We start from the raw sequence: 27135 nt of genomic DNA on the forward strand, positions 1-27135 counted from the left end.
CCAGAGACGGATGCCTGTGCTTCATATCCACAGCAAAGTACCGGTTCACTGTCCAGCTGCGCCATTTTCGTTTGATTTCTGACTGCACCTTTGGGGAGAAACCAGTGTGTTATTAAGCTGATTGGATTCTACAGGAGGAGATCTGCAGATCTCTTTCCATGCTGCTCATGGACAAGCTTGAATTTTAAATCCAGCTGGTTAATAATTTACATGAAAGGCCATGTAATGAGCACTGCAATGAGAAAGGGCCTCCAGAGACACTGCTTTATGCAAATAGAATGCAATTTGGATGTTTTCTAGGTAGAATTTATAATAATGAAAGTATATTTTATAAAATGCAAAAGTAAATAAATACATTTATATTAAAATGAACATGCTTTTATCCAAAACAGTTACTGAAAATCTTTAAAAAAATACATTCCTTGCTTGCAATAATTTTTGAAGTGTTTTTCTTATTAAAAAAAAAAAAACATAAATGTATCTTGATTTTTCCCATAGGAGTCCATTTGAACTGTGGTAACTGGGTTTTGTTTTTCCCCATACTAAACCAAATTGCACACTTTATTTTTCTTTTCAATAGCACTTAAAGGACTTACCTCTCCATTGAGAAAGCAGTAAAGGACAGCTACTACAAAACCCTGAGAAGAAAAATAAAAAATTTTTTTGAATAAAGCAGTAGCAATTATTATAATCTTGCTTAAGATATAAATGATATGTAAATATATATTGGATAAATGAAGGTTGAAGAAATAATACTTTTTCAGTTCAGATGCACAATGACATGAAAATAATACAGTACATATGAAATAATAACAATAGACTATAAATTACAGTGCACAAATTACACATGAAATCTAAATAAATAAACAAAACTTTGTACAAATATGAGAAGACAAAAGGGGGCTTCTACCTGAAAAGAACCAAGACCAAGTTCAAACACGAGTCTTTCTCTTTTACTGACATCTTCTGGTGTGAAAGCAAACACGGTATAGTGAATTCCAAATAGAGGAATGAGGAGAAGAGTAGAGCGAGCCAGACGCCTGTCAATCACACAACACACCAGTCAAGTCATACAAAAGACTCCACATCTGATTGTAATGTTCATCTTAGAAATTGGAAAATATAAAAAATATTGTGGTATATGTATATGTATATGTATATGTATATGTATATGTATATGACTAACAGATAAATGCTGGACTCATTCCCTCCAATATCTGGAGACTGCAACTTCTGCACCAGGATTATAATGATGCCAATAAAGAGTATAAAGTTGATCTGAGAGCAAAAAAGACGAGATATGGTGTATAATTATTTCTGTTCCACTGAATGAATCAATACAATAATACAGTAGTTTACAGTCAAAAGGCTTTTGCGAATATGTACTATCCGTACCATGATAGAGGCAAGAACTGGACCCTTGATCACCCACCAGATGGCAGCATTGTCATTAATATCCCAGCAACTGCAGGCAATGTCAGACATTTATCCAATTTGATTGGTTTTTCATTTTATTTTCAGCCTTTTTTTTCTTTTCCATTACATAACATATTAGTTATAGATATTATATATATAAAAAAAATCCTTTATCTTACCCAATGTTATCAAAATGAGCTCTTAAGACTGCCCAGACAGCCACACATATCGTTGGAGTACCTGGAAAAACATGGACAATCTAAATAAATATGAGTAATTTCCGGTTTTCAGATGATATAACAAACACTTATTTTATGATTTTTTTACAAACACATATTTTGGTTTATATATACAAAATATATGTATAAAATACATATTATGTATTTTTATATTTTCCAACATAAATAACACTAAAAAAAAAAAAAAAAAAAAAAAAGAAGTTTTGTGAATTTAGTATTTTGTCATATCATTACATTGTTTAAAGCATAAGAAAAAAATGTAAAAATAAAATTTTTGAAAAATGATATTTTATTCATATGTTAGGCTATGTCCTACGAGGACATCGGGATGTTAAAAAGTCGTTTTATTTATTTTATTTTTTTTTTTTTAAAAAAAGACATGAATAGACATGAAAAGGCAAAAACAGTGGGATTTTTTTAAAATTACATATCAATTTAAATTTTTTATACCAAACTTTATGTAAAGATGATTCTCAAGTATGCTATGAAAGATATTTTTAAAGTTAAAAAAATAAGTACAATAATGGGAGTAATAATTGGCAAGATTTTAATAATAATATCTCACATTTCATAGGAATATTGATATAATTGGCATAATATATCAATTATAGGAATATTGATATATTATATATATTTATATATATTTATATATATATATACATATATATTTTTCTCTATTAATTTGTTGTGTCTCATAAAAGTCCTGGTGTCCTCTACAGTGGACATGTATGAAATCGATGTCCTTTTTCATAACAGAAGGTCATATTTTGATTTGAAAATGATAAAATAAAATAATAATTATGTATGATTTATTTTATACATACATATTTTATATTTACACAAATTTTATTTTATACATAAATATATATAGTTTTTGTGTACATTTAACTTTTTTCAGTTAATGTTTATTTTTAAGTAACCTTTTTATGGTTTTAGATATAATAACTATTTAAGCTACATTAACCCTGGTCTTACCCCATCCAATAATGGTGTACCAGTAGAAGTATCTTTTCTCAGGAAAGAATGTCTCGACAAGCAGCGTAAAAAGATACAAGCCCTCGATAAACAGCCAGAAGTAGTTTGACAAAACACAATAATGAAAAAATACCATCACTGCTTTGCACTCCACCTGCGAAAAGAACAACATATAATGAATACCACATTATCAATATATTTCTTTGATTTTGATTACTTAAAGCATAATTTTCATTTACATAATCTCACTGGAAAATTAGTTAAAAGTCATCCAGGTTTGGAATGACATGAGGGTGAGTAAATAATAACACAATGTTTATTTTTGAGTTAACTATCCCTCTAAAAACAGAAGAGTCACACTGTTGCACAGGGAAACATTCAAAGCACATTCAGTTAGCTGGCCAAGCAAAAAGCAACTGTGAGGTGACTACAGAGACCTCATTATCTGAAGCAAATTAAAGCACATAACAGCAACACAAACGTGTCATTCTGAGACTAATTCCTTCCTCAAAGAAATGACATGGGCAACCCGGGATGTTAATGGGCCCATCACCATGACTGCCTGGGTATTTGTGTGCAATGTGAAGAGAGAGAGACTGAGACTCACGGTGTGAATAAAGCAATGGTTGCTGTCCTCCTCTGCATATAAAATGCCATCTTTAATGAAGACTGAGATGGCCCTCAGGATGAAGGACACAAACAAGTTCATATGAATGAAATTCCTGGTGCAATGCAGCTTCCTGAGGGTAAAGCCAACCACAATAAAGAAACATTATATAAAACATAAAAAATGCATCCTATATGTAAAGTGCTATTCAAAAGCTTTTTAAAGAAATATTTTTAATTGATCAAAAAATATATGAGAAAATAAAACATTACAATTATTTTCTATTTTAATATATTTGGTATTTTGAAAGCTCTTTAATACCTATGTGCAGGTGTTTTTCTAAACACTTCACTAAGACAAATGTGTCCATACATATTATTTAGTTTCCTCTGAAGCTGAAGAATAGAATGAACGCTCATGACCTCTTTTGTGACCTGGGTTGACCTCTCACCTGAACCTGCAGAGAATGACCATGGCAGTGGTGAGAGACACCAGTGAGGTGCTGTAGCCCACAGTATACAGAGCCTTTACTGACACATAGTACAAGTCCTGCAAACAGAGAGAAGAAATGCTAACTGATGTCAAGCTTATTCAATACAATAAATACATTTCTTTAGAAATTTTGGAGGCTGAAAGGGATTAGGAAGAAGGAGATACAGAAGGATCAGAAAGCAGGAAAAGTGAAGGACACTTACTGGACTTGTTCCATTTTCATTAAAAGGGCAAACATCTACGTAGTGCGGGAACATCTCTGACCAGCCATCCTCGGTGCAGTTACGGCTGACCTTTCCAAACTCTACAAAAGGTGCAAAAATCCAATACATTTCATGAAGAAAAAAGAAAGAAAGAATGAGGAGCCAAATAATAATAAATCTAATTATTTTGTGAAATATATAGACTTTAAAAAAAAGAACAAAAAGTAGAAACTGATTTTCTGATTTTTTTTTTAGAAACTATTTTATGTTGAAGTACTGAAATTACAAAAACTAAAACTGAAAAAAAAAGAAACAGAGCTAAATAGAAATACAAAACACTAATATAAATGACAAAAGCATTTAACAAAATGACTAAAACTTTAAATATAAAATTAAAACTGAAAACAAAATGACCTAATTCTAAATGTTCTATAAATAACACTAAAATAACACTGTTACAATCTAATTCTTTACATGATTCTGTCTATAGATAAGGACTGATTCCCAGGCAAAAACCTTAGTCTGATTACTTAATATCATTAACTTCTCAATAAGCCTCACAATTTGAGGTATTGTTCATGTACTCACCATCATTCTCCTCACTCATGACTTCAAATAGCTCAGGACAAGGCATCCAGACCACTTGACCAATTTTTGCTGGCTCCCAGCAGGTGAGGTTGTCCCACATCCATCGGCAGACTAAAGGATTACACAGGAAGACATGGAATATCATAGATTTAAATCTCTGTCTAACCAACAAGTTTGTACATTTTATGTATTACATGTACTGTAGCAATCATATATGCCATATGTTAATGCATGAAATTGCTCCAATTTCTAATAGATTACATATGTGTTTTTAATTTATATGACAATACACTAAATATATATGGAAATTTAGTATACGTACATGTATATTACAGTTGTGTATGGGGCAACACTTATATACTATTGTAATTAAAACTATTTTAATTTAAAATGTTGAACTTCTGGGCTTATAAGATCTCAAGATTAAAGTTTTGTGGTAACGCTGCCTCTGAACCAGTTTTTATTGGGGTATTTACGGCACCTGAGAATAGAACAGCCTAGTTTAAGATATATTTAGGTGTGCTACTTGACAGCCATTCTTATGATTCAGTGAAAATCAGCGCAAATGACAAGCGACAAAAATAGGCTTCCATCTGCTTCAATAAGGCAATAGATTGTAAGAATTCAATCAAAACAATGCCACAGCATTTTAGAATATTAAAAGATGATGCAGCTCAGTCATTAAATATCACTCAAATGTTTTTTTCCCCCAAACTGAATGTTAAAATATTAATAATAAGAAGAAGAAACTTTAATGATGTCGATCCTTGTAATTTTTTGTTATTTTCTCTGTCTTTCTCTGTTTTCTCTACACATAATCACATGCTGTCAGCATGGCTTTGTGATATATATTCATTTATTGTGTCTGCATATGTGTATATGAGCATGCAGAACATCTTAGCTTATTTATTTATCTCTTTATCTATTTTTATTTTGGCATTGCTCTTCAATAAATCCCTCTAGTGATATATTCAGAGGGAAAAGAGACTTTCTCAGTGAACTAACCATGTGATGCTAAAGCATCTTATCATCTCCGTCAAGGATTAAGGATTCAAAGAGAAATAGTAAAGAGAGCAAGTGTGTGTGTGTGCTAGAAAAAAGCCTGCTGATCTTGATTTGCATGAGCAGAACAGCATCTGCCAGCTGTGTTTTCCCTCTGCTCTCAACCCCATCAAATGTTTTCACAGCGCCTTCAAAATATTACCCAGACATTCTTGTTAAGACTTCATTAAAACAGAAGAACTAACAATATATTTTATCTAGTCGCTTTATAGTTTGTTTTGGGGATTTTCTTCGTCCATTTTATTTGCATTCTTACATTCTTATTAGTAAGCTCGCACACAACACTCTTTCCTGCAACCTTATAAATCGCCCAAGTGTACACTTTAAATTACATCCATAAATTCATACAACGCAAGGTTGACATTTGCTTCTTGGTGGTCTGCGTAAATGTCAAACATTTATAATAACAAAAGACCAAGTGAGTGTTTTAAATACTCTGCATCTCAAGCCAAGCACTCAAACATCTTGTCTCTTGAATTATAACAATCTGCAACAAAGACACATAGTAAAACTTTCAGCAATCAGAATTAATTGTTTGGTTATTTATTTTTTTTTTTTCATTTTGGTTCATGTCAAAACTTTTTGTAGTTTCATAAAATGAACATACTAGAATGTTTAAGATGGAATTTTCCATTCCAAAGTTTAAAGCATCCTTCATTTTAAACAGGAATTGTAAATATTTTTTAAGCATCGGGCCCTTTGTAGGATCAGTTATATTAATAATAACCCCTGTTACATATTGTGCAAAACTGGATGTTGCATTTTAAGCCAGATTTATAATAACATGTGCCTATTACCATATTAATGATGTCATGCCTACATCCCAAAGCCATTAAAATAATAATTGGGGGTGAACATTTTCTCTTTAGCAACTTTTAATGTTTTTTTTTTGTTTGTTTGTTTTTTGTTTTTTAACAAAACATTTATTTGAGATGAATAATTTATGGACCTCTGGCAGTACTGTCTCAATAAAGACTCCTACGTAAAGTAAACTGACATGTATCACTTAAGAGCAGGCACTGAGTAGCTATTAAAGACAGACAACTGTCAAACACACTTTATTGTCTGTCATGTTAGGTATTTATATCAATCTCACTTTCTCTGCAGCAGTGCCAAACACAGACCCAGGAGCTTGTGCTTGGAGCAAGCTCCAGAAACTGGATAAAGCCCATATAAAACAGCTGCATAAAGGAAATTGATGGAAAACGGCCCAAAAATAATACTATTACATATTCCAAAGCCTTGTCTGTTTAGTTGGCCATAAGCTCTGTTATAGCACAAACCCAAGCCAGTGTTTTAATGTAAAATACTGCTGGGAGATTATTCTACAAGCAAATCTACTGTATTTATAGATTAAGAAATTCATATAAAGAATGATTATATCTATGTGAACACAAGCAAGCATAGTTCAATTCTTTGGGGACGCAAGGAGGAAATTTTTCTTCCAGGGATACAGTGCAACGCTCACACAAAATGACAGATTATGATTTCTCTCCTGAGAACAGCTTTAATTACTTGTGTAAATTGGACACAGATGCGTGATTAGATAAAAGACAAGGCTGTTTGTCTTTGTTCTCCAGAATTTTCCTGAAATATTGCACATCACTGCTTTCTATATTGTATGAGAATTGCTGAGAGCACTACAAGACTTAACTTATGAATTATGACTACTTATGAAATACATAAATGATTCAGAGAGCCAATTAATGAAAATTAACTACCTTTCTGGGCCTTGAACGTGTCAGTTGCGTTGCTGTCTATGCAGGGTCATAAAGCCCTCAGGTTTCATCGAAAATATTTGAATTTGTCTTATGGGTTTGGAACAACATGAAGGTGAGTAATTAATGACAGAATTTTCTTTTTGGGTGAACTATCCCTTTAATGTACATTTGTACACTGAACATTTAATGTACATGTATTCCCCAGCTAACAGGTAACGTTCTCAGAGCTAACTTAAACATTTGTTCAAGTTAACTGGTTTTAAATAATGTTCTCAAAACATTTGCAAAATGTTCTTGGAGCCTATTTTTGTTAGCTGGTCCCCTCCCTAAGATTCAGTTTATAGCCTAAAACTGTGGGCAGCTCTAGTTTCATGTTAAAGCATGAATTAATTCCCTGAGGACAGCTTCTTGTCAAATCAAAATGTCAGCATTTCATTACTGACTGTGATTGTGACTGTCCAAAGCATTATGATCAATGCCACATGGAAAAGCTGTGAGCTTATCATCTTCCCCCCACTTCCTGTGAACCATCACAAGGTATTATATTCTCCAGCTTAGTCTGACAGCTTTAAGCTTAATATCATCAAGCATTTATTTAAGATCACTTCTAAAATCCATAATCTAAATAGAAACTAATTTTCAAACATTTTAAATGTTTCTTTTTATAAACATCTGCAAGCATGCTATATTTAGACATCTAAAATATTTAGTCTCTGGTAAATCTATTGCTTTACTTCACAGTTAAAAACTAATAGCTTTGCACTGCATAACGAAACTGTAACATGCAGCATTTACTGTATGTGGGGCTCTAAAATTACAACTCAAAAACTGTGTGGATTGAATTAGCAAATATGCATAATGTACTTGCAGTCTGACACATAATAAGTACCACCCCCACATAAACACATCACCAAAACGCACACAGACTCACACATTTGATTGTTTTTCTATCATGCTGAGGACTGTTTTATTAGAAAATTTATATAAATGTAGTATTATTGCTATAACTATTGTTATATTTACATTTTTACAATTTTTTACAATTGTGCCTCTAAACTAGTAAATGCCAACACACAGAGTGTACATAAATGAAGTTCTTACCCAATTCAGGTTCACTGCTAGGGTCATCCATGGCCATCCTTTCCATGCACTTCTCTTTCTCTAACTGAATGACACAGTCTGGGTGCATGCAGTAGACCTGAAAGATACAGTATTTAAAAGAGTGAAATTTAGATCTACTCATAGAGTATGCAGTTTCTAGCAAGCTGTAGTTTTCAAGTATGGATTTCCAGAAAATTGATGAGTATGAGTTTGCTTAGAATGAGGTTGTCACTTTTTTTTAAAGAAATAGTTCCCACAAAATAAGGATGTGTCTAAAATGTTCTCAACACCAGGCCACAAGTCTGTTTCTTTATCAAAAATGATTTTGCTCATCAATGAATGCTTTAGGGTGAATTGTAGCTGTCAGAATGAGAGTCCAAACAACTGATAAAAATGTAATAATAATCCTCAAGTAATCCACACAAGTCCAGTCCATTAGTTAACATCTTGTGAAGAGGAAAGCTATGTGTCTGTAAAAGACAAATCCATTTATTAAGGCGTTTCAATCCTTGTTGTTTGAACTCTCATTGTGATGGCACCCATTCACTGCAGAGGATCCTTTGATGAGCTAGTTTTGTAATACTTAATTTTTCCAAATCTGTTCTGATGAAGAAACAAATCATTTACATCTTGGATGGCCTGAGGGTGAATACAATTTTATCAAATTTTTTTTTTTTGGTGAATTATTTTTCTTTAAATAACCAAACTGTGTATGAACTTAACAGTGTTTAGCACTTAAATATAGGACTGACAGCCATTTTAAACACTGATCAGAAATTAAAATGATATATTGCAAATCATTTTATATGTGTGAAATTATGAAAGAGCAATAATCTTAAATAATGTTTTTTTTTTTTTAAATCCCCTTTTTTCTTCTGTATTTTTTACAAAGCACCCCTTATGGGCCCCTGAATCATATTAGATTAATGTCTAAACTTCTAGAAAACAACACTTCCGTCAAGAGTTCTTGTGCCCTGTGATGATACATCAAAACTGACAGAGTAAAAGGTTACTTAATAAACAATGACAGCAGCCCGACAGCAGCCAAAGACAGTGAGACATTTTAGGAACTAACAATAAATTCAATGCAATTATTGCATTCCAAATTACTATATGTGTTTAAACCGCTTCAAAATTACAGACAATAAACATCATTTCACTCTACATCTAAAATGCATTCATGAGAGGCATTCATAATTATAAAAACAGTTTAAGTTCTAGAAGGGCTAAGAGAGAAAATAAACAAAGCTTTGTTTATTGGTAAATATAATTGGTAATCATCCATTGCTGCTGTTGCTGCTGTGGTACTTTCTTAAAACCATTCTTTACTTTTGTGTTAGGAGAAAAAAATTATATTCATATAAACTGCTGCCCATTCCAAGGAGGTCTTGAATATTTCTTATTTTAATGTTAAACAGTTTTCAAATAAAGACAATATTACACATACCCACACACAGCACACAAGACATTAAATATCTTTAGCCCAGGGTTGAATGACAATCTGAGCCAATCCAAATGTGTGCTCCTTCTTATCTCTCCCACTCAGTGTACGCTTTAAACAATCGCTCCTTCCTGCTTCATGCATTACCAGGCCATTCATCTTATTTCTTTGTAGAAAATTAAAATTGACAAACGTTCCACAGCACATGCATTTCTTCACACAGAAGGTGGTGTTCTACATCTAGTTTAACAGTTGCAATAGATACAAATCAGTTCTGTCAATATACTGTTATTGTCTGTTAGAGTACATCTTGATGCTCACATGTATCCAGTCTTTATTAATGGATATGTCAACTAGGTTACAGTTGTGTTTACAGTTGTAGTTAAGGGTTTTAATATACCATATTGTGAAATGTTTGTTTTAGAAATATTGTTTGAAAACTTTGAGATGAAAACATTGCAGGCCAATGCAAAATGTGAGAGAAAACTAATCAACATGGACTCAAGTCCATCAATGAATCCCTTGTGCAAATCTATAATTAAGGCATCCATCTGTAAACAGTTGTTTCTGGCCAATTACCATAATCTATAATAACATTTAATAACATTTCTTCCAGTGAAAATTCATCTTGTCTGAATCTGAGTGTATATATCTCATCTTGTCTGAGATATATTATGGATAGACAAAGCACTGTTTACAAGCAAAAACAGTTCTAAGAAATTTTTGTTGGTGGATTTGGATATGAGAGGACAACAGGTGATGGATTTTTTCACTAGAGGAAAAGAGTTATAATTAGTGCTGTCAAAATCAGCTCGTTAACACAGGTGATTAATTTTTCCATTTTAACCACATTAAAAATATGTTACGCCATTAACACAAGGGCGGAGCTAGGATTGGCCACCCCACTCACAAATGCTGCTTCTGTCTCTTTTTTCTTGACTAGAATTGCATTTATTTAGATGCAGAACATCTTTACGACCACATCAAATGGAAGACTTTTCTCAGCCCCAGGTGCTAGTCAAACGAATGCGAGGTGATGATGGAGCTTCAGTAGAACAACAGTGAACTGCGGTCAGATGAGATATGTTAGTAAAAACAGTGGCAGCTCTTAAAGTAATAGCAGTCAAATAACCTAATAACCCAGCTGCTGTGATGTCTGTTATTCAAAGAACAAAAGAAAAAGAGGAAATCAGTAACTTTTGAAGCTGATAACTTTCAGTAACTTTTTGTATCTTTTATTTATATTTAATTTAGAATTTAGTGTTTGATAACTTTATTCAATTTCTGTATATTTCCTACTTGCTGAAGGGCACAGGTAAATACAGGATTTATTGTAATGGGTTTATGTGAAGCTTGTCATAAGTTCACTTACATTAAAAGTTGAATATGAAATTATTGCAATATAAAAGTATATTTTTAACCTTTGATGTTATGTGGGATTCATTATGATTAATTTCAGAAAAAAAATGTGTGGTTAATTGTTTTTTTTTTTTTTTTAAAGGCCGCAACGTTATTGCACGCCGATGATGCGCTCGCAGATAGCTTTCTTTTCAGAAAACGACTTTACCCCTCGCGCCCTCCCATTTTTTTCCTCCCAGGAGCCTGTGAGGAAAAAACAGCGCGGCAGAGGATCGCAGCGCTCGGATGCGAGTGAGCTCACTTGGGCTCAAGTCCTGCATATCTTGCTTTCTCCACACAGAGAGGCTTCTCCCATCCTGAAGTGAAAAATCTGCTGGCAAACGGAGCCATAGAGGTTCCTCCAACTCAGAGCGAGTAAGGCTTCTACAGCCATTACTTCCTCATCCCCAAGAAGGATGGCAACCTGTGGCCCATCCTCGATCTCAGACGCCTGAAATGCACCCTCATGAAACAACAGTTCAGGATGACTACAATGAAGCAGATCCTCTCGCAAATCCACCCAGAACACTGGTTCTTTTCTCTGGACTTGAAAGACGCCTACTTTCACATCCAGACAGCCCCCTCCATAGGAGATTCTTGATATTTGCCTTTGAGGGAGTGGCTTATCAATACTCGGTCCTTCCCTTTGGAGTATCCCTGGCTCTACGCACTTTCACTAAGTGCATGGATGTGGCTCTTTCTTCTCTAAGGCAGAAGGGAATCCGCATTCTCAATTACCTCGATGACTGGCTCGTTCTGGCCCAGTTGGAGGCGGAGTCACTATCTCACAGAGCCCTCCTCCTCAGCCACTTAGAGTGCCTGAGGCTCAGGGTCAATTTTGCTAAGAGTGCACTGTCCGCCAACTAGCAAATATCATTCCTGGGAACAGTGTTCGACTCAACCCAAATGAGAGTGGTGGTCACGACAGAGCATGCTCTGGTCATACAACATCTCACAACTTCCTTCAAGGATGGTGCCTCTCACCCGCTCAAGGCATTTCAAATGATGCTGGGCCTTATGGCCGCAGCGTCTCCGGTACTACAGTTGGGCCTGCTTCGTATGTGTCCCTTTCAGTACTGGCTGAAACCGCGGGTTCCATTCCATTGTTGGCGTCATGGCCACCTGCTTATCAGGGTAGACCAGGCCTGTGTAATAGCCCTGACCCCTTGGAAGAATGCTTAGTGGAAGGAACAGGGCATCCCCCTGGGAATGGTCTGCAGGAGAAAGGTGGTTTCGACAGATGCTTCCAACACAGGTTGGGGAGCTCTCTCTTCACATCAACTTCCTCGAAATGCTGGCAGTATGTTTGGCCTGTCAAACCTTCCTATCAGACCTGAGGGGACACCATGTTTTGGTCCGCTCGGACAGCATGACTGTGGTCTCCTACATAAATCGCCAGGGAGGGCTTTCCTCAAGGCACCCCTTTGTGCTGAAAGAGCACCTACTGGAATGGGGTAAGCTCAACCTGCGCTCACTGAGAGCAGTGCACGTTCCAGGCAAACTGAACAAAGGAGCGGACATGTTGTCACGAAACAAAGTCCTCTCAGAAGAGTGGATGCCTCATCCACAGACGGTCCAAAAAATTTGGGAGATCTTTGGCAAGGCAGAAGTGGACCTCTTCACCTCAAAAGACACCTCTCATTGCCTAATTTATTATTTCAAGGACAAGGACGCATTGGCCCATGACTGGCCCAACCTTCTTCTCTATGCTTTTCCCCCAATCGCCCTGATCCCGCAAGTAATCAGAAGAATCAAGAAACAAGAACGCAAGGTTCTCCTGGTGGCCCGCTCTGGAGAAACCAGCATTGGTTATCAGAGCTGTTGCAGCTGCTCATAGCAGCCCCATGGCCTATTCCCCTGAGGCGGTATCTCCTCTCTCATGCAAACAGGAAGATATGGCACCCCCGGCCTGAGCTTTATGGCTCTGCATCTTTGGCCATTTGACAGGAGCCTGTGAGCCTCCCAGAGTGTGTTCTAAACACAATTTCTCAGGCTACAGCTCCGTCTACAAGACGCCTCTACGGCCTGAAGTGGTCAGTGCTCTCCGTCTGGTGCTTAACCCACGGCGAGGATCTGTCTGTCTGTGACGTATCATGATATTGTCCTTCCTGCAGGAGCTGTTGGATAAGGTGCGCTCGCCATCCACTCTCATGATCTTTGTAGCAGCTATAACGGCTTCTCATGTCCCTATAGCAGGCCAGTCAGTGGGCAGAAACAACATTGTTGTCCATTTTCTGAGGGGGGCTAGGAGGTTGAATCTGCCCTGTCCCCTCACTGTCCCTATGTGGGACCTGGCAAACTGTTCTGAGGACCCTGAAGGGTCCTCCCTTTGAGCTACTGCAGTCTGTTGACCTTCTGTCCCTGTCGATGAAAACCACTCTGCTGCTAGCATTAGCATCTGTCAGATTAACCTTTTGAGCGGTACGGTCCCACATATGGGATTCTTATTTCCGTGCCCCTGAGAGTATGGTCCCACATATGGGATTTAGAACGTTCGGTGACGTCGCATAACTGCCAAATTCAAACTGCGTTTTCGCGCGTTGGCTGGCGCTGAGCCAGAGACAGACGTGCTCTTGTCATATTATCACAACTATGCAGTATTTTTAACCACATAATGCATATTTTAGGTTTCAGACATTTAAATACACATAAATACTAGTAAAACAATACATTTAGAGTTGAAAAATACACGCATATGTCTATGGAAGCAACAATAATCATCCATTCAAATTTAATTTGCAGACGTTTTTTTATTCATATCAGATACACATAGTGTAAGTAACTATAAAGTTCACTCTATTCTTCACCTAGTTCATCGGCCACTTATTACCTGTATTTCGGGAGAAAATGATGAATTCACGTGCTGTAAATGCGACTGACAGGACTCTCTGCACTGCAGCGCGAACAAACATGGCGGCGCCCATATCACATTACAGATCACGAACAAGATCATTTAGAAAGGTTTTTAAATGACAAAACACACTCATTTACACATATTTATGAATCGGAATATCAGATTGTTCATGACATGGTATGCAAGTTTGTGAATATTTTAAATTAAAAAAGAAAAAAAAAAAACGAAAATAAAAGCGATCCATCTGTCATACAGTGTTATTGCGGCCGCAGTGTATTACGTGACAAGCCTGACGCATCGCCATGGAAACAGTAAGGGGAATGTTCTAAAATAACGGTCGTCTTAAAAAAACTCACTCTGGGGGGACCGCTGGAATATTTTAAACTCACCACTGAAAAGGTTAATGGGAGACTTACAGGCGTTATCTGTGAGCCCTACCTGTCTGGAATTCGGGCCTTAAAACTCTAAGGTTGTCCTGAAACCGAGGCATGGTTAAATACCTAAGGTGCTCTCTACTCCTTTCAGGGCACAGGTCATAACACTCTATGCACTTCCTCCCTCAGAAGAGGACCAGGAGGTGAATTTACTCTGCACTGTCAAGGCACTGAAAGTTTACATTGAGCGTATAACCTGGACGTCCCTGCCTTGCAGGCTAGGGTTCTTCCTAATCCTTCAGAGGACTTACTTGTGCACTATCTGCCCTCATGGGTGCCGGGGCTGTGCAAGTCTTCTGGAATGATCACTCAGGCTGGGCGTGACCTCTGTGAGCTTTGCCCGTTCGCTTTGGGGGTTGTTTACTATTCTTGTTCCCTTGGGCCCTGAGGTGCCTAGGGCAAGGTTACACATGTAGTCATTCCTCTGCCATAAGCATGGTGCAATTGTACTGGTTCCCATAGCGTCTTAGCAGACACAGTACAAGTGAAGTATCGATAGGGAATGTACTCGGTTACAAATGTAACCTCGGTTCCCTGAGATACAGGAAAGAGTACTGCGTTGCTAGCAGTGCTATGCAGCTGCAGGACTCAGTCGTCGCTTCAGTCGAAGTAACCTGAATCCTATGGCGAAGTGGCGAAGTGCACGCTTATATAGCCAGATGGCCCCACCCATTCTGGCAGGCTTGGGCAGGCTTCATGGCCATAAGTTCATGCAGCACCGGTGCTGAGCCATTAGTTTGTTTTAAAGTGTACTGCACGGACCAATGGCCATGCAGTTACAAAGCGTTATTGAAAAAGGCTTCAGTTCAGGAGAAAAAAGGACTTTTTCCCATAGCATCTTAGCAGACGCAGTACTTGTTCCCATATCTCAGGGAACCGAGGTTATGTTTGTCACTGAGTACGATTTGTCTCTAAAACACTTATTAACAAAATACTACCCCCCTGATTACTACTTTTGTATTATTGTGATGTTTGTATCAGCAGTTTGGACTTATTCTGACGGCACCCATTCACTGTAGAGGATCCATTGGTGGGCAAGTGATGTAATGATAAAGAAACAAATTCATCTTAGATGGCCTGATGGTGAGTACATTTTCAGCAAATTTAAATTTTTTGTGAACTATCCCTTTAAATCTGAACAGATTCCCATGTTAAAAGAAAAGCCCTTCATCAACAGAACTACCTACAATGCATAATGGATTTAACAGAATATGAAATCACATTATGAGATAATAATAAACTAATCACTTTTGAAATCCTCCTTAATACTGCTGATTTGAGACCCTTGAGATTGTCTAATACCACAACTCTCCTCTCACATCACCATGCTAAAACATCATTGCCTTACAAAATTTAATAAACATGAGCACCTGCATTAATATTCATGAGGGCTGTGTAAGCTCTCACCCCTCACCCTGGCTACATCACAAAGCTGATTTCCATCATAAAGAGACTACGCAATTCACTCCTACATCATGACAGCAACACAAATAATCATACAAACAAGCAAATCCATAAAACTAGTTCATTCCCAGTACGTTTCTTTCTTTCTTTTTCCCCCTCCTGCTTCTTTTGGTGTCAAACTACATTTTACATTTACTTTTTTGTCCCCTTTATCTTTCTATGCCACTACAAAAAAGGATAACACATTAATTCTTGTGGAATTGAAATTTATTCACCAGTCTATGTTTTGTCAGTGACTGTTTTTGAAAAGCGTGAAATTTACTTATTTTTTCTCTGTCTGCTGTCTTCAGTGTGGGTGTGGGAATGTCACATGGCATTTACACTCAGGTAAATGGCAAACAAATTATAGTTGTATTATTTACAGTTTATAGTCGTATTTAAAGTTGTTTCTGCATATTACTATGTGATAGAAGCTGGCAGGAAGCATTGTAAAGTTAAAAAATACATACTTCATCTTTAACGAAAAACCACGTTATTTCATGCTGAAAACAGAACCAAATAAGAAAGTAGAGGAAATACTTATGGCAAGTTTCCTTTGTTTTTCTCTTGTAAAAATAATCCCATACAGTGTATCACACAGTAATCCCCAGATTAACTGGAACTGGAAGGAAAAACCCTTAGTGAACTGTGGGATTAGTTGATGTCTGTAGGGGAACTCTTTCTTTTAATCTTATACTACCATGAGCATTAGCGTAAAGGGAATCAAAATCAAACCCAAACCTTCTAAATCTGTAGTTTAGAATTTTGTAACATTATATGTAAAAGGAAAAATGTGTATATTATTCATTCACAGTCATAGTATGTACAAGCTCATAGTATATAATTAGTTGGAGCGTTTTTTAATTATTTATTGCTGATTAGATTTATTTCTGAAATTGTTGCTTATGTGTGGAGATCAGATCAATATGAGGCCAAAATCTAGTCAAAATCATGACTTGGAAATGTATCCCTTTTGTGCATAATAGCCTATAATTTTAGTAATTTCAATGAATTTATAGTACTACACTCTACCTACTTCAATTGTTGTTTTATAGCTTTTTTTTTTGCCTTTACTCATTTGTTAATAATAATGAAAGTTTATTTTGCCTTTAGTTCATATATGTTTTTGAACCAGTTATTGACTTTCATTCAACACTACTAAACAGACACCTGCAAATAATTTTGTTAGCAGAAGTAACATTGTTCATCCTGTAATGGTCATAATTAAATCTGCTAACTGAGACAGAGCAGAAGTATAACCTTCTGTAAACGTTCCATTGAAATGCCAATGCCAGCTTTTAGTGTTAACTAAAAGTGAAATAAACCAGCATGGCCTTTGTTGCTTGAAGTACTCACTGTACCATAACTGTTTTGGCTCTGGGGCAGTTTACATTTGGCCTGTCTGGTGCCAATGATCTTTGGATGCCAGGAACCATCTAAGTGCCAGTGAGTGTATGTGACGTAAATTGCCCTTGGACATTTGTTTCTTCTCAGCTGGAGGCACAGACAGTAGACCAAGAAGAGAGAATGGTTCTTCCTGTAAACAAAGAAGCCACTTCTCCCCTCAGTTATGAGAGGATACATGTGTATGAAACGAGCAGTCATCCAGGAAACAATAAATGCCTTTACATTTGACCTATTGTATGCTGATTATTTACAGAAAGCAATAACAAGAAAATGAGGATGAAAAAGGATGTGCGGGGGTCTTTTTTCTCCCCCAGACCCCACCCGCTATAAATTTCTCTCTCGCTTTTTCTCTCTCTTCCTCCTTCACCCACACACTCTCCGTCTCATTCAAACCTTTTATTATCCTCTTCGGAATATTTCTTCTTTGAAGCCATATATATATATACTAGAATGGCCAGTTTACAATTAGGAATGTATTGTGCTTTTGAATTCCATCATGTTTAAATCAGTGGTACTTTTATGCAATTCAGGCCCATTAATCTAATGGATCTGCCTTGTTTATATAAGATAAAATGTGCACATAGCTTACCAAAGGGAGAAGGATGAGTGTTAAAAACAGGTGCTGACATTTTCTCACTGTGGAAGCCATTTTGTTTGGAGCACTGATGTGATTATATCCGCCGATCAGCAGCAGCAGAGGGGAACAGCAAAGTGCTGGATGGTAAATAGGTACACTGGAAATCTGCTGCAGTTCTTCAAATCACCATCAGATCTGGAAAAAAAGGGTTTAGATACAAGTGAGATTTTAGTTCCTGCTTAATCCAGTTTATGAGGTATTCAGTCAAACTGTGTCAAAGAATGTCGAACCTTAAGAGCAGTGTATTTGCAACCTTGTAGGAATATAAAGGTAACAGTTCACTCTCACTATCAAAAGTGATTTCAGACTAAAAAAAAAAAAAGACTAATAGATTTTAACTTGAGGGTAATTAAAATGATCTAAATTTATAATTATTTAATTAGAAACAAATTAAAATGGTCTTGCCCTTTAGTCTCATTTTCAGGTGTTTTTTTATGTCTAGGCTATTTACTCTACCTGTATTTCTAGGCACAGTCCTTCAAAAGGGCATTAAAGTCCATCAAAAAAAGTGTTACATTTAAAAACAAACAATGATGCTGTAAAGATCAAGTAAAACAATACTACACAATTATGTGAAACACATAGTATTACACACAGTATTATGTGAAAAGGATTTACATTTATCTTTTGCATAATTTCCATCAAAATGTCAAAAAGTTTTGCCACTAAAAACATTATGAAGACTTACTTTTTTATTTTTTAATTACCAAATTACCAAGGAGACAAAAGCGTCAGTCAGGAAAATGTTTGAAATTAAATATGAGACAGGTGATGAAAAAAATGAGGAAAAGGTGAATGTAGCTTTTTTTTTTTTTTTTTTTTTTTAATTATGGAACAATATTCTTAATACATTATTCGTATGTTTTTACAGTACCTACATTTCTTTTAAATAAGTCTTAGCAAGGCATCTGTTATTTTATTCTATTTTTATAAATCACTCATTACCACCACATAATGGCATTACACACATACATAATTTGAGATGGTGGAAATGGCATTGTGGTGGAAATGTTCACAGAAAAAGAACAAAAATGACACAGTTCTCTTTTAATGCATGTACATCCACTGTTGTACATTGTTATAACATACACACACTTGAATAATGATAAAGAAACATAAAACATAAAAGGGCATCACACCACACTTTTCGTTCCATTGATTTCCACTCAAACATATTATTCTAAATTATTAGTTGAAAAAGGCACCACAGAGCATGACATCCTATCTTGTTCAATGCAGTGTCCTAAGAAAGTTCACATGCTCATATTTTATTATTTTATGTTTTGTGAATTGGTAGCTAATTAATGTGAATTCGTACAACATTATTCATACATTTTCATACAATCTGGTGATGCCCCATAGATATTTGGGTTTAGGGATGGAGTTAAGGGTAAACCTTCATGCTTATTTTATTTATTTATTTATTTATTTTGTTTAAATAATTGAACTATTTTGTACAAATAACATCATACAAATTTATATTAAATCACTAGCTTGTAAAATAGCTATGTTTTCTTGACATTGATTTGGCTGTACTGTAGATATACAGTATTACACCATACATGGCCACCAACTACACTGACCACAAACCGTACATGTGTCTAGTGGAGAATATATGACCTATTATTGTTAAGTTGTTTATCCAAAAGACCCGTATCATAGAGCACAGCCTTATGACACAACTCACGGTATTGCTTAGGGAAAATTGCTGATTCAATTCTCTTTATCACAATCACCAATCTCATGAAGGTAGGGGAGGAAGGAGCTGTAGGGGAGACTTTGGTACACTCAGATTGGAGAACGAAAAAGATAAAGAGAGCATAAGTGTGATGGATGGATGGATACGTAGCTGGATGGAGGGCTGAAGGGAGATAGGGAGGAACGAGTGGAACAGCTGCTCTGGAAACTGCTCTTGCTGTAATTAGTGGGTATAATGAAGCTGACTGGCTGAGAACTCCCCCAGCGATGCCTCAATATCACACTGAGACATGCTAGACAAAGATGTTCGCAAAAACAAACACGCACGCATGCACAAAAAAAGTGACATTTACAGTACACAATCGAAAACAGACCAACCTGTAACAAAAAAGAGAAGCATGCTTGCCAGTGTCAAAGCTGTATAAGGGCAAACTTGGGTTTTCTTACCCCATTCATTGGGGAAAGTATTAAATCCAACTAAATGTCAAAACATCCAAAGACACATAAATGGGGAAAATTTTTTTTTTTTTTTTAGAATGTTTTTGGTGCCTTTGAAGTGTGACTATGGGACTCAGTGGCTGATAGTATGGCAGTATTTGCACATGTGTGTGAGTGTCAACATTCCAGAGTGTGTGCTCAAGCTATCAGAGGCCATAGAGAGGTTGCATGCCTAAACACTTTCCCTTTGCACGCTCCCCAGGGCACATTTACCACAGCAAATCCTCTCCACAAAAGGACATGCCTTTACAATTAGGCACAATTAATTCTACTGACAGAAGAACATATGGGAGGTGGGCCGTCCTGTATGAGAGAACTGATAGGCTGGATTGCTTTTACCAAAGCGTTTGAATATATACATGATATTTTGTCTAAATTGGCTAAATATTATGTGGAGTTTGTTAGCATTTGGAGGTCAAACACTGCTACTGACAGCTTTGGCTGGCTGAAGGGCATACTTCAGGGACAGGTGGCACTTCATAGCCTACAGTATGTGACAGATTTAGTGCCATGCCTTAAGCATTTCCCTGGCCTTTAGGTCTATGACATCCAATGTAATTTCACTTGATTAATAATCTTATGTGTTGCTACACATTTTGTTTTAATATTGTTTTGCATATGTTATTTTTTTAATGGGTTGGTTAGTATTCTATAGTAATTTGTTGTTGTTGTTGTTGTTTTATTTTTTTTTATTTTATTTTTTAGGAAATGTTCACCCGGGCTGCATTTATTTGATCAAAAATACAGTCAAATAGTACAAATTTAAAATGTTTGAATATATTTTAAAATGTAATTTATTCTTGTGATGGCAAAGCTGAATTGCAACTGTCCTGTCACATGATCCTTCAGAAATCATTCTATTATGCTGATTTGCTGCTGTTGAAAAATGTTGTGCTGCTTAATATTTTTGGTGAAAATCATGACACATGTTCCCCAGCCTTCTTTGATGAATAGAAGGTTTAAAAGAACAGCATTTATTTGAAATTAAAATATTCTGTAACAATGTAAAAGTCTTTACTCTTACTTTTGGTCAAATCAGTGCATCCCTGCTGAATATAAGTATTATTTTTTAACTTTTAAATGGTAGTGCTTATATGATTTACATTTTTATTGGAAGTGTAGGTTTACTGGTTTTCATTTCAGATAGACAGTCATTACAGTATGTCTAATGCTGGGGAGAAAAACTGTTAATATATAATCACTATTGAATTTGGATTTAGCTAAACTTTAAATCTAAAAGATGAAATTCCTAAAACTCAATCACAACAAGTACAAAACTATTCTAAATAGGATGCCGGTGTAAACAAAAACAAGTCAAGCCAGCTCTCCCCAACCTCCTGAGGCCAGTGATCCAGTCAAAGTTATTATCACACACCAAATGACTTTGCAGAGGTAATAAGGCATGTCAGTCTGACCAGCTGACAACCCTGGTTTTCAGTCCCCAAAATAATATCTATCAAACGCACCCACAGCACAAAGATGCCACAATGTTGCAATGTTCCAATATTGCTGTATAGCTGTATTAGATCTGCCCTGCTCCACTAGCTACTGGTCATTTGAAGCTGAAGTAATTTGTCACACCACCACTCACGAAATATCCAGACAGGTTTAGTGTGCAGACAGAAAGAAAGAAAGAAAGAAAGAAAGAAAGAAAGAAAGAAAGAAAGAAAGAAAGAAAGAGAGAGAAAGAAAGAAAGAAAGAAAGAAAGAAAAGAAAGACATGTATAACCAAAATAAATGTGCATAAAAACAAGAAAAACAAAAAAAAAAATGAAGAATATGGGAGGAAAGAAGGGGAAATGCAGTGGATGTATCCATTTCATCCTTAAGGATGGATGAAATCTGTCACACATGCATAAGATGGATCTCTGGCCTCATTTCTCCACTGAATATTCTTCATAAATCTCATTAGAGTGTGTTAATGCCGATCTAGGCTGACCAATTGTGAACTAAGTCACTAAAGTCTGCACAGCTATATTTAGATTGTCAATTGTTGTTTGAAGAGGAAGAAGGGGGATTACCATTTGCATATAGACACACTGAGTGAATACATAGCGTAAATCAGGAATTAGGGAATTTGGAGTCTCCTTTTCTCTTTATCCTTTTCTCTCAGTACAAATCACAAGGGATTGCATGGGGTGACTTCAATTACTGTGCCATGAGCCCCCAGGTAACAGAGTGATTTATTATCAAAGCAGCACTGTAGTGTATGTGATACAAGCACAAATCATTTAAACAGGGTGTCGGCAGATGACAACAGACAACCAAAATGTGAACGTAGAATTTATGCCCAATATCTAAAAACACTGAACACACAGAAAATAGTGAGCTGGTCTGTCACAAAGAAGAGTGAGAAGGTTTTTTTGTGCAAGTACATTTATGCCCATCTGTTAGTGTGTTGCTGTATATAATAATACAATACAAACGAATGGCATGAGACATACAATCAGCAGACGGTAATCACTACTGGTGTTTTGCTGCTGGGTTATGCAGGGTTGATTCTGTGACCTCCCTTACTTAAAGAAAATATATATATCTAAATATTAAAAATCTAAATATTAAATTGAATTCATATAGAAAATATACAGAATAATATATTTTTTATATTACAATAATGAATGAATAATACATAAGAAATTGCCTCTTTTCTTATATTGAAAACTATGTGACAATTTACTTAAATTTCCATAGATGGGAAACTAGTGCTTATGTTCATGTATAGTATACAGTATTTACCAATATACTGCAATACATGCATGGGCTATGTATGGCTACATATTGATAGATATAAAACATCTATAACAGTGATAACAAAAAATGCACATTTTTTACATGTAATAGCTTTACTGAAACCCTCAGTTAATTAATTTCTCTTTAATGTGTTGACACATGGGTTTCCATTAAACTGTACACTTATCTGACTAAAAGTGATGCCATTATCAATTAAAATTTCAAGTTGTCTTCAATGAAATGCGGAAAGGCCTGCAGTACTATTGTCTCACCACTTTTTAAAATATGTTAAACTGGGATCTCAACTAAATATGGAACACATATAAACCTGTTCATCTTCAATTCTTATATCATTAGAGGTGAGTGGTTGTAACTGAACACCTTATGATGTGGTGTAATTTTTAATGGTGCACTAGCAAAGGCCCATAGAACTGAACTGAGTGTAACATTGTAAAACAGTTTATTTGCACATACACATGCTACACAATAACTTGAGGGGTCTGTTACAAAAGACACCAGAGAGCAAAAAGAAAAGAAATGAATACCAACATAACAGTTACAGAGGCTCTGCGGTGAATATTTTATGCTATCCAACACAAACAGGGAGAGGAAAGAGGAAGGAAGGAGAGAGACTGATCTCCTATTCACTGCAATCAAACTGAATCAAAGGTTTGTTTATGCTGGGTTCATTCAAAATAGAGATCAACAAGTAATAATAGCATCATTTTATGCACATGTAATCAGGACTTTCAAAAATCACACCACCAGGGCTAGTAAACAAAACAAAACAAAAAGGAAAAAAATGTTTATTTAAGGGTAAAAGGTGACTTCACACACTGGCGAATATGTAAATATATTTAATATGATGTAATGCATAATGTAAATTTAATCTTAAAATAAGGTATAAACTACTCAGCACTAGAGTAAGGAAAACGAAAAGATGCAAAAAGACTGCAACACACTGAATGCAATTTTCCGTAGACTATTTAAATTTTAAGAGTTTCTGCAATATCTGCAATATATGAAATGGATATGAAATTTATATATATATTCCCTTAGAAGTTGGTACTGCCATTTTGTGGCATAATCATCGCACTATAGTTTGGGTGTGGCGTGGCTATAGCAATAAGGTTTCAACATTTATAATTCATGTACAATGGATACAATCAAAGTCATTGACTATTATTAATGAAGCAACATCGCGAATAAGAAATCATTATAATACGGTGGTCAGATTCTGTGATCTGCTGAACTGTACATTAAAAACATAATAATAATGCTTTAAGTTATGTTATAGGCTATCATGCAAGCTCTCTTACTAGCAAGCATCAACAACAACACAATCATCAGCCCCAAAAAAGTGATCTATCGTTGCACGCTGGACTTATCTTTTCTTTTCTTTTCTTTTCTTTTCTTTTCTTTTCTTTTCTTTTCTTTTCTTTTTTCTTTTCTTAAAGCATTCGGTTTTCTTTTCTTTTCTTTTCTTTTTTCTTTTCTTAAAGCATTCGGTTTTATAATAAGGAATGCACATTCCCCATAAACGGTCAATGTTAAAATTAATAATTCCTATAAATCGCACAACTCCCAGCTGGCTACTACTACTAAACATATAGCCTACTACAGTAAATCGCAGACCGTCTTCAAGCCACTCTCCAACCAACCCCATTAAATAGCATTTCAACCACCGAATCCCTAGCAAAATGCATAATATAAAAACTGACATGTAAAATGGTAGTATTACGCTCCATAATTCATCCTTACGAGTGCTATTGATCCGTACTGTACATTGCATTTCATTACAGGCTACACATGCAGCAAAAGGAATGAAATGTGTTTCGATGCAGAATTCACTAAATGGTCACTGCGAGAATGAGTAGTATATAATGAATCATTAGTCTTACTGTCCCAGTAGGAAGAAAGGTGTCGAGAAAGGACGTATCAACACGATGCAGAATGCAGAGTGTCTCGCGCTGTCAGTCACAGGCGTTGTAACTGCTGCGTCGCGCGCTGGTGCACAGACATTCCCTCAAGACGCCTCGAAAACTTCTGCGGTCAAGTAGTCTCTCTCTCTCTCTCTCTCTCTCTCTCTCTCTCTCTCTCTCTCTCTCTCTCTCTCTCTCTCTCTCTCTCTCTCTCTCTCAAAGATGAACGAGGGAACAGACGTCTAATTAAGGCAATGAATGAAAAATACACGCACACAAATACACTGAAAAGCCCGGGTTTGAAGTAAGTAATGTGGTCTGGATATAAGTCGCTATTCTCTATTGTTGTAACACTCCGCTGCTGAGCGGTTATCCGCGCAGACTCACAATGATCCCTGATATGCGCTGCGCATTTAGATGAACCCCTTCAAACACCCCCAACTCTCTCTCTCTCTCTCTCTCTCTCTCTCTCTCTCTGTCTCTCTCTCTCTCTCTGTTTTAAGGTTGAAGTGAGTCCAGTCCAAAAGATAAAGCTCTACAAAAAAAATGTAGAAAATCGTCAGGAGAAGTCAAAGGTGTGGGTAGATCATAAGATATAGCTATATATATATATATATATATATATATATATATATATATATATATATATAACACACTTAAGCATGCATAGGCCTTTTTTTTTTTTTTTTTACACACTTAAGCATGCATAGGCCTATATATTTCAACAAGTCAAAAGACAAAAACAGAATTAGGAGAGGAGGTAACATAGCAACCATCGCCGATCGCGGATGAACGCTTTTCTTTAGGTTCCATATCGGGCGGTTTGACCAATCAGTTTTTATAGATATTTAGATAAATGTCATAAATAGATTTATACTAGCCTAAATAGATCATTTGGTATTATTTTAAAATGTAGCTAGTTGTTACACTGAAAAAAAAAATGTGCAAAAAAAAAAAAAAAAAAACCGCGGTAACACTTTATTTTAAAGTTTCCTTGTTACATTTTACATAGCTATACTTATTATTATAATAACAATTATGTATAATTACATTCAAGTAACCCTTAGCCAAACCCCAATCCTAACCCTAACCTTATAGTAAGTAGCCTACATATAGGCTTAGTTAATTAATATTGCTCAGTAGGCCTACTTTAATGTATAATTACACCATAACAAGGACACCTTAAAATAAAGTGTAACCGAAACCGCTAGTAAATTTCTATTACAATTACAATCAATTACAATGAAACAGCAAGTAACACATTGAATTAAAGTGACACTTTTAAGAAGAAAGACTAAAATAGTATTTTATTATAAAAACGTATAGGCTAGCCTACTCCAGTTTTATTTACAAGTCAATTAGTGTATTATGTTTAGCTATGCATAGATATCTTGCGTTGCACAAGACGGACCTCAACAAATTGTAGGCTACACCTAAAATGACAGAAATAACTTTAAAAAGTCGACCCTCCAAATGTAATAATATACTACGCACTCTGGACTGAAGGAGAGACTTACTTCGTGGATAAGAGTAAAAGAGCGTGACTATCAGTATATTATCTTTTGTTCAGCGCACGCTGATCAGTGAGTTAAAGGATTTCACTATTCAGCTCATGCTTGACCCATTTCCGCAGACAGCTGTGCTGCAGTTCAGCTGCTTCAGAAAAGCCTCAGGACCTTGGACAGCGGCCGACGAAACGTTTCATCGATCATGTTACGTCACCCAGCGTTGGAAGAAAGCCCACGATTTATAAAATTTTATGGAGTGTAAAATACAGTCTGTTGCAAAGATTCACTGATAAAGCTCAAACAAGCTTCAGCTCAACAACAAGATACAGATTCCAAATACACCATGTTTTATAATGACGTATTTAAATAAACATGTAAAAACTTAAATAAGCCACATCTGAAATATGCAAGCAAATGTAAAATCTAAATCGTAAACGTCTTCCAACTCAATTTTCTTTAGCAGTTCAATTAAAAAAACAAAAATGAACAGAGTGCAGCCTTGGCACGTTTAAAAAATAAGAATTAATTGTAGTGACTTGGCCATGTGTTATTTATTTATTTAGAAAAAGTAACTTTAACTGGGAACCCTTGGATGTATTGACATCAGTATAGAGGATAGCTAGAGAATGAGTCATACAAAAATATATATATATTCATAAAAAGACAAGAGTAACAGAAAGAGCACTGATTAATTAAGATATTAGTAATGGATGTCAGAACGAAGGTGGGAGAAAATGTTGCACTCTCCATACTGAGCAGTT

The 27135-nt window shown here is 35.8% G+C and overlaps 1 protein-coding gene across 1 annotated transcript in view; it reads right to left on the reverse strand.

Annotated features, from left to right (window-relative positions):
* Positions 1-25272, reverse strand: part of LOC109101131 (pituitary adenylate cyclase-activating polypeptide type I receptor-like) — a 25729-nt gene extending 457 nt beyond the window's left edge. The window contains exons 1-14 of the mRNA XM_042726014.1: positions 24846-25272; positions 17971-18153; positions 8405-8501; positions 4521-4631; positions 3933-4033; positions 3689-3786; positions 3238-3370; positions 2631-2784; positions 1596-1656; positions 1396-1465; positions 1187-1278; positions 911-1040; positions 597-638; positions 1-88 (exon numbers count right to left, since the gene is read on the reverse strand). The exon at positions 1-88 is cut by the window's left edge and continues 457 nt beyond it. Coding sequence (XP_042581948.1) covers positions 1-88; positions 597-638; positions 911-1040; positions 1187-1278; positions 1396-1465; positions 1596-1656; positions 2631-2784; positions 3238-3370; positions 3689-3786; positions 3933-4033; positions 4521-4631; positions 8405-8501; positions 17971-18030 — 1237 coding nt within the window. The 5' untranslated portion in view covers positions 18031-18153; positions 24846-25272. The remainder of the gene's footprint in view (positions 89-596; positions 639-910; positions 1041-1186; positions 1279-1395; positions 1466-1595; positions 1657-2630; positions 2785-3237; positions 3371-3688; positions 3787-3932; positions 4034-4520; positions 4632-8404; positions 8502-17970; positions 18154-24845) is intronic.
* Positions 25273-27135: the final 1863 nt, after the last annotated feature.

Source organism: Cyprinus carpio, chromosome B6 (assembly GCF_018340385.1).
Source record: "Cyprinus carpio isolate SPL01 chromosome B6, ASM1834038v1, whole genome shotgun sequence".
Classification (NCBI taxonomy): domain Eukaryota; kingdom Metazoa; phylum Chordata; class Actinopteri; order Cypriniformes; family Cyprinidae; genus Cyprinus; species Cyprinus carpio.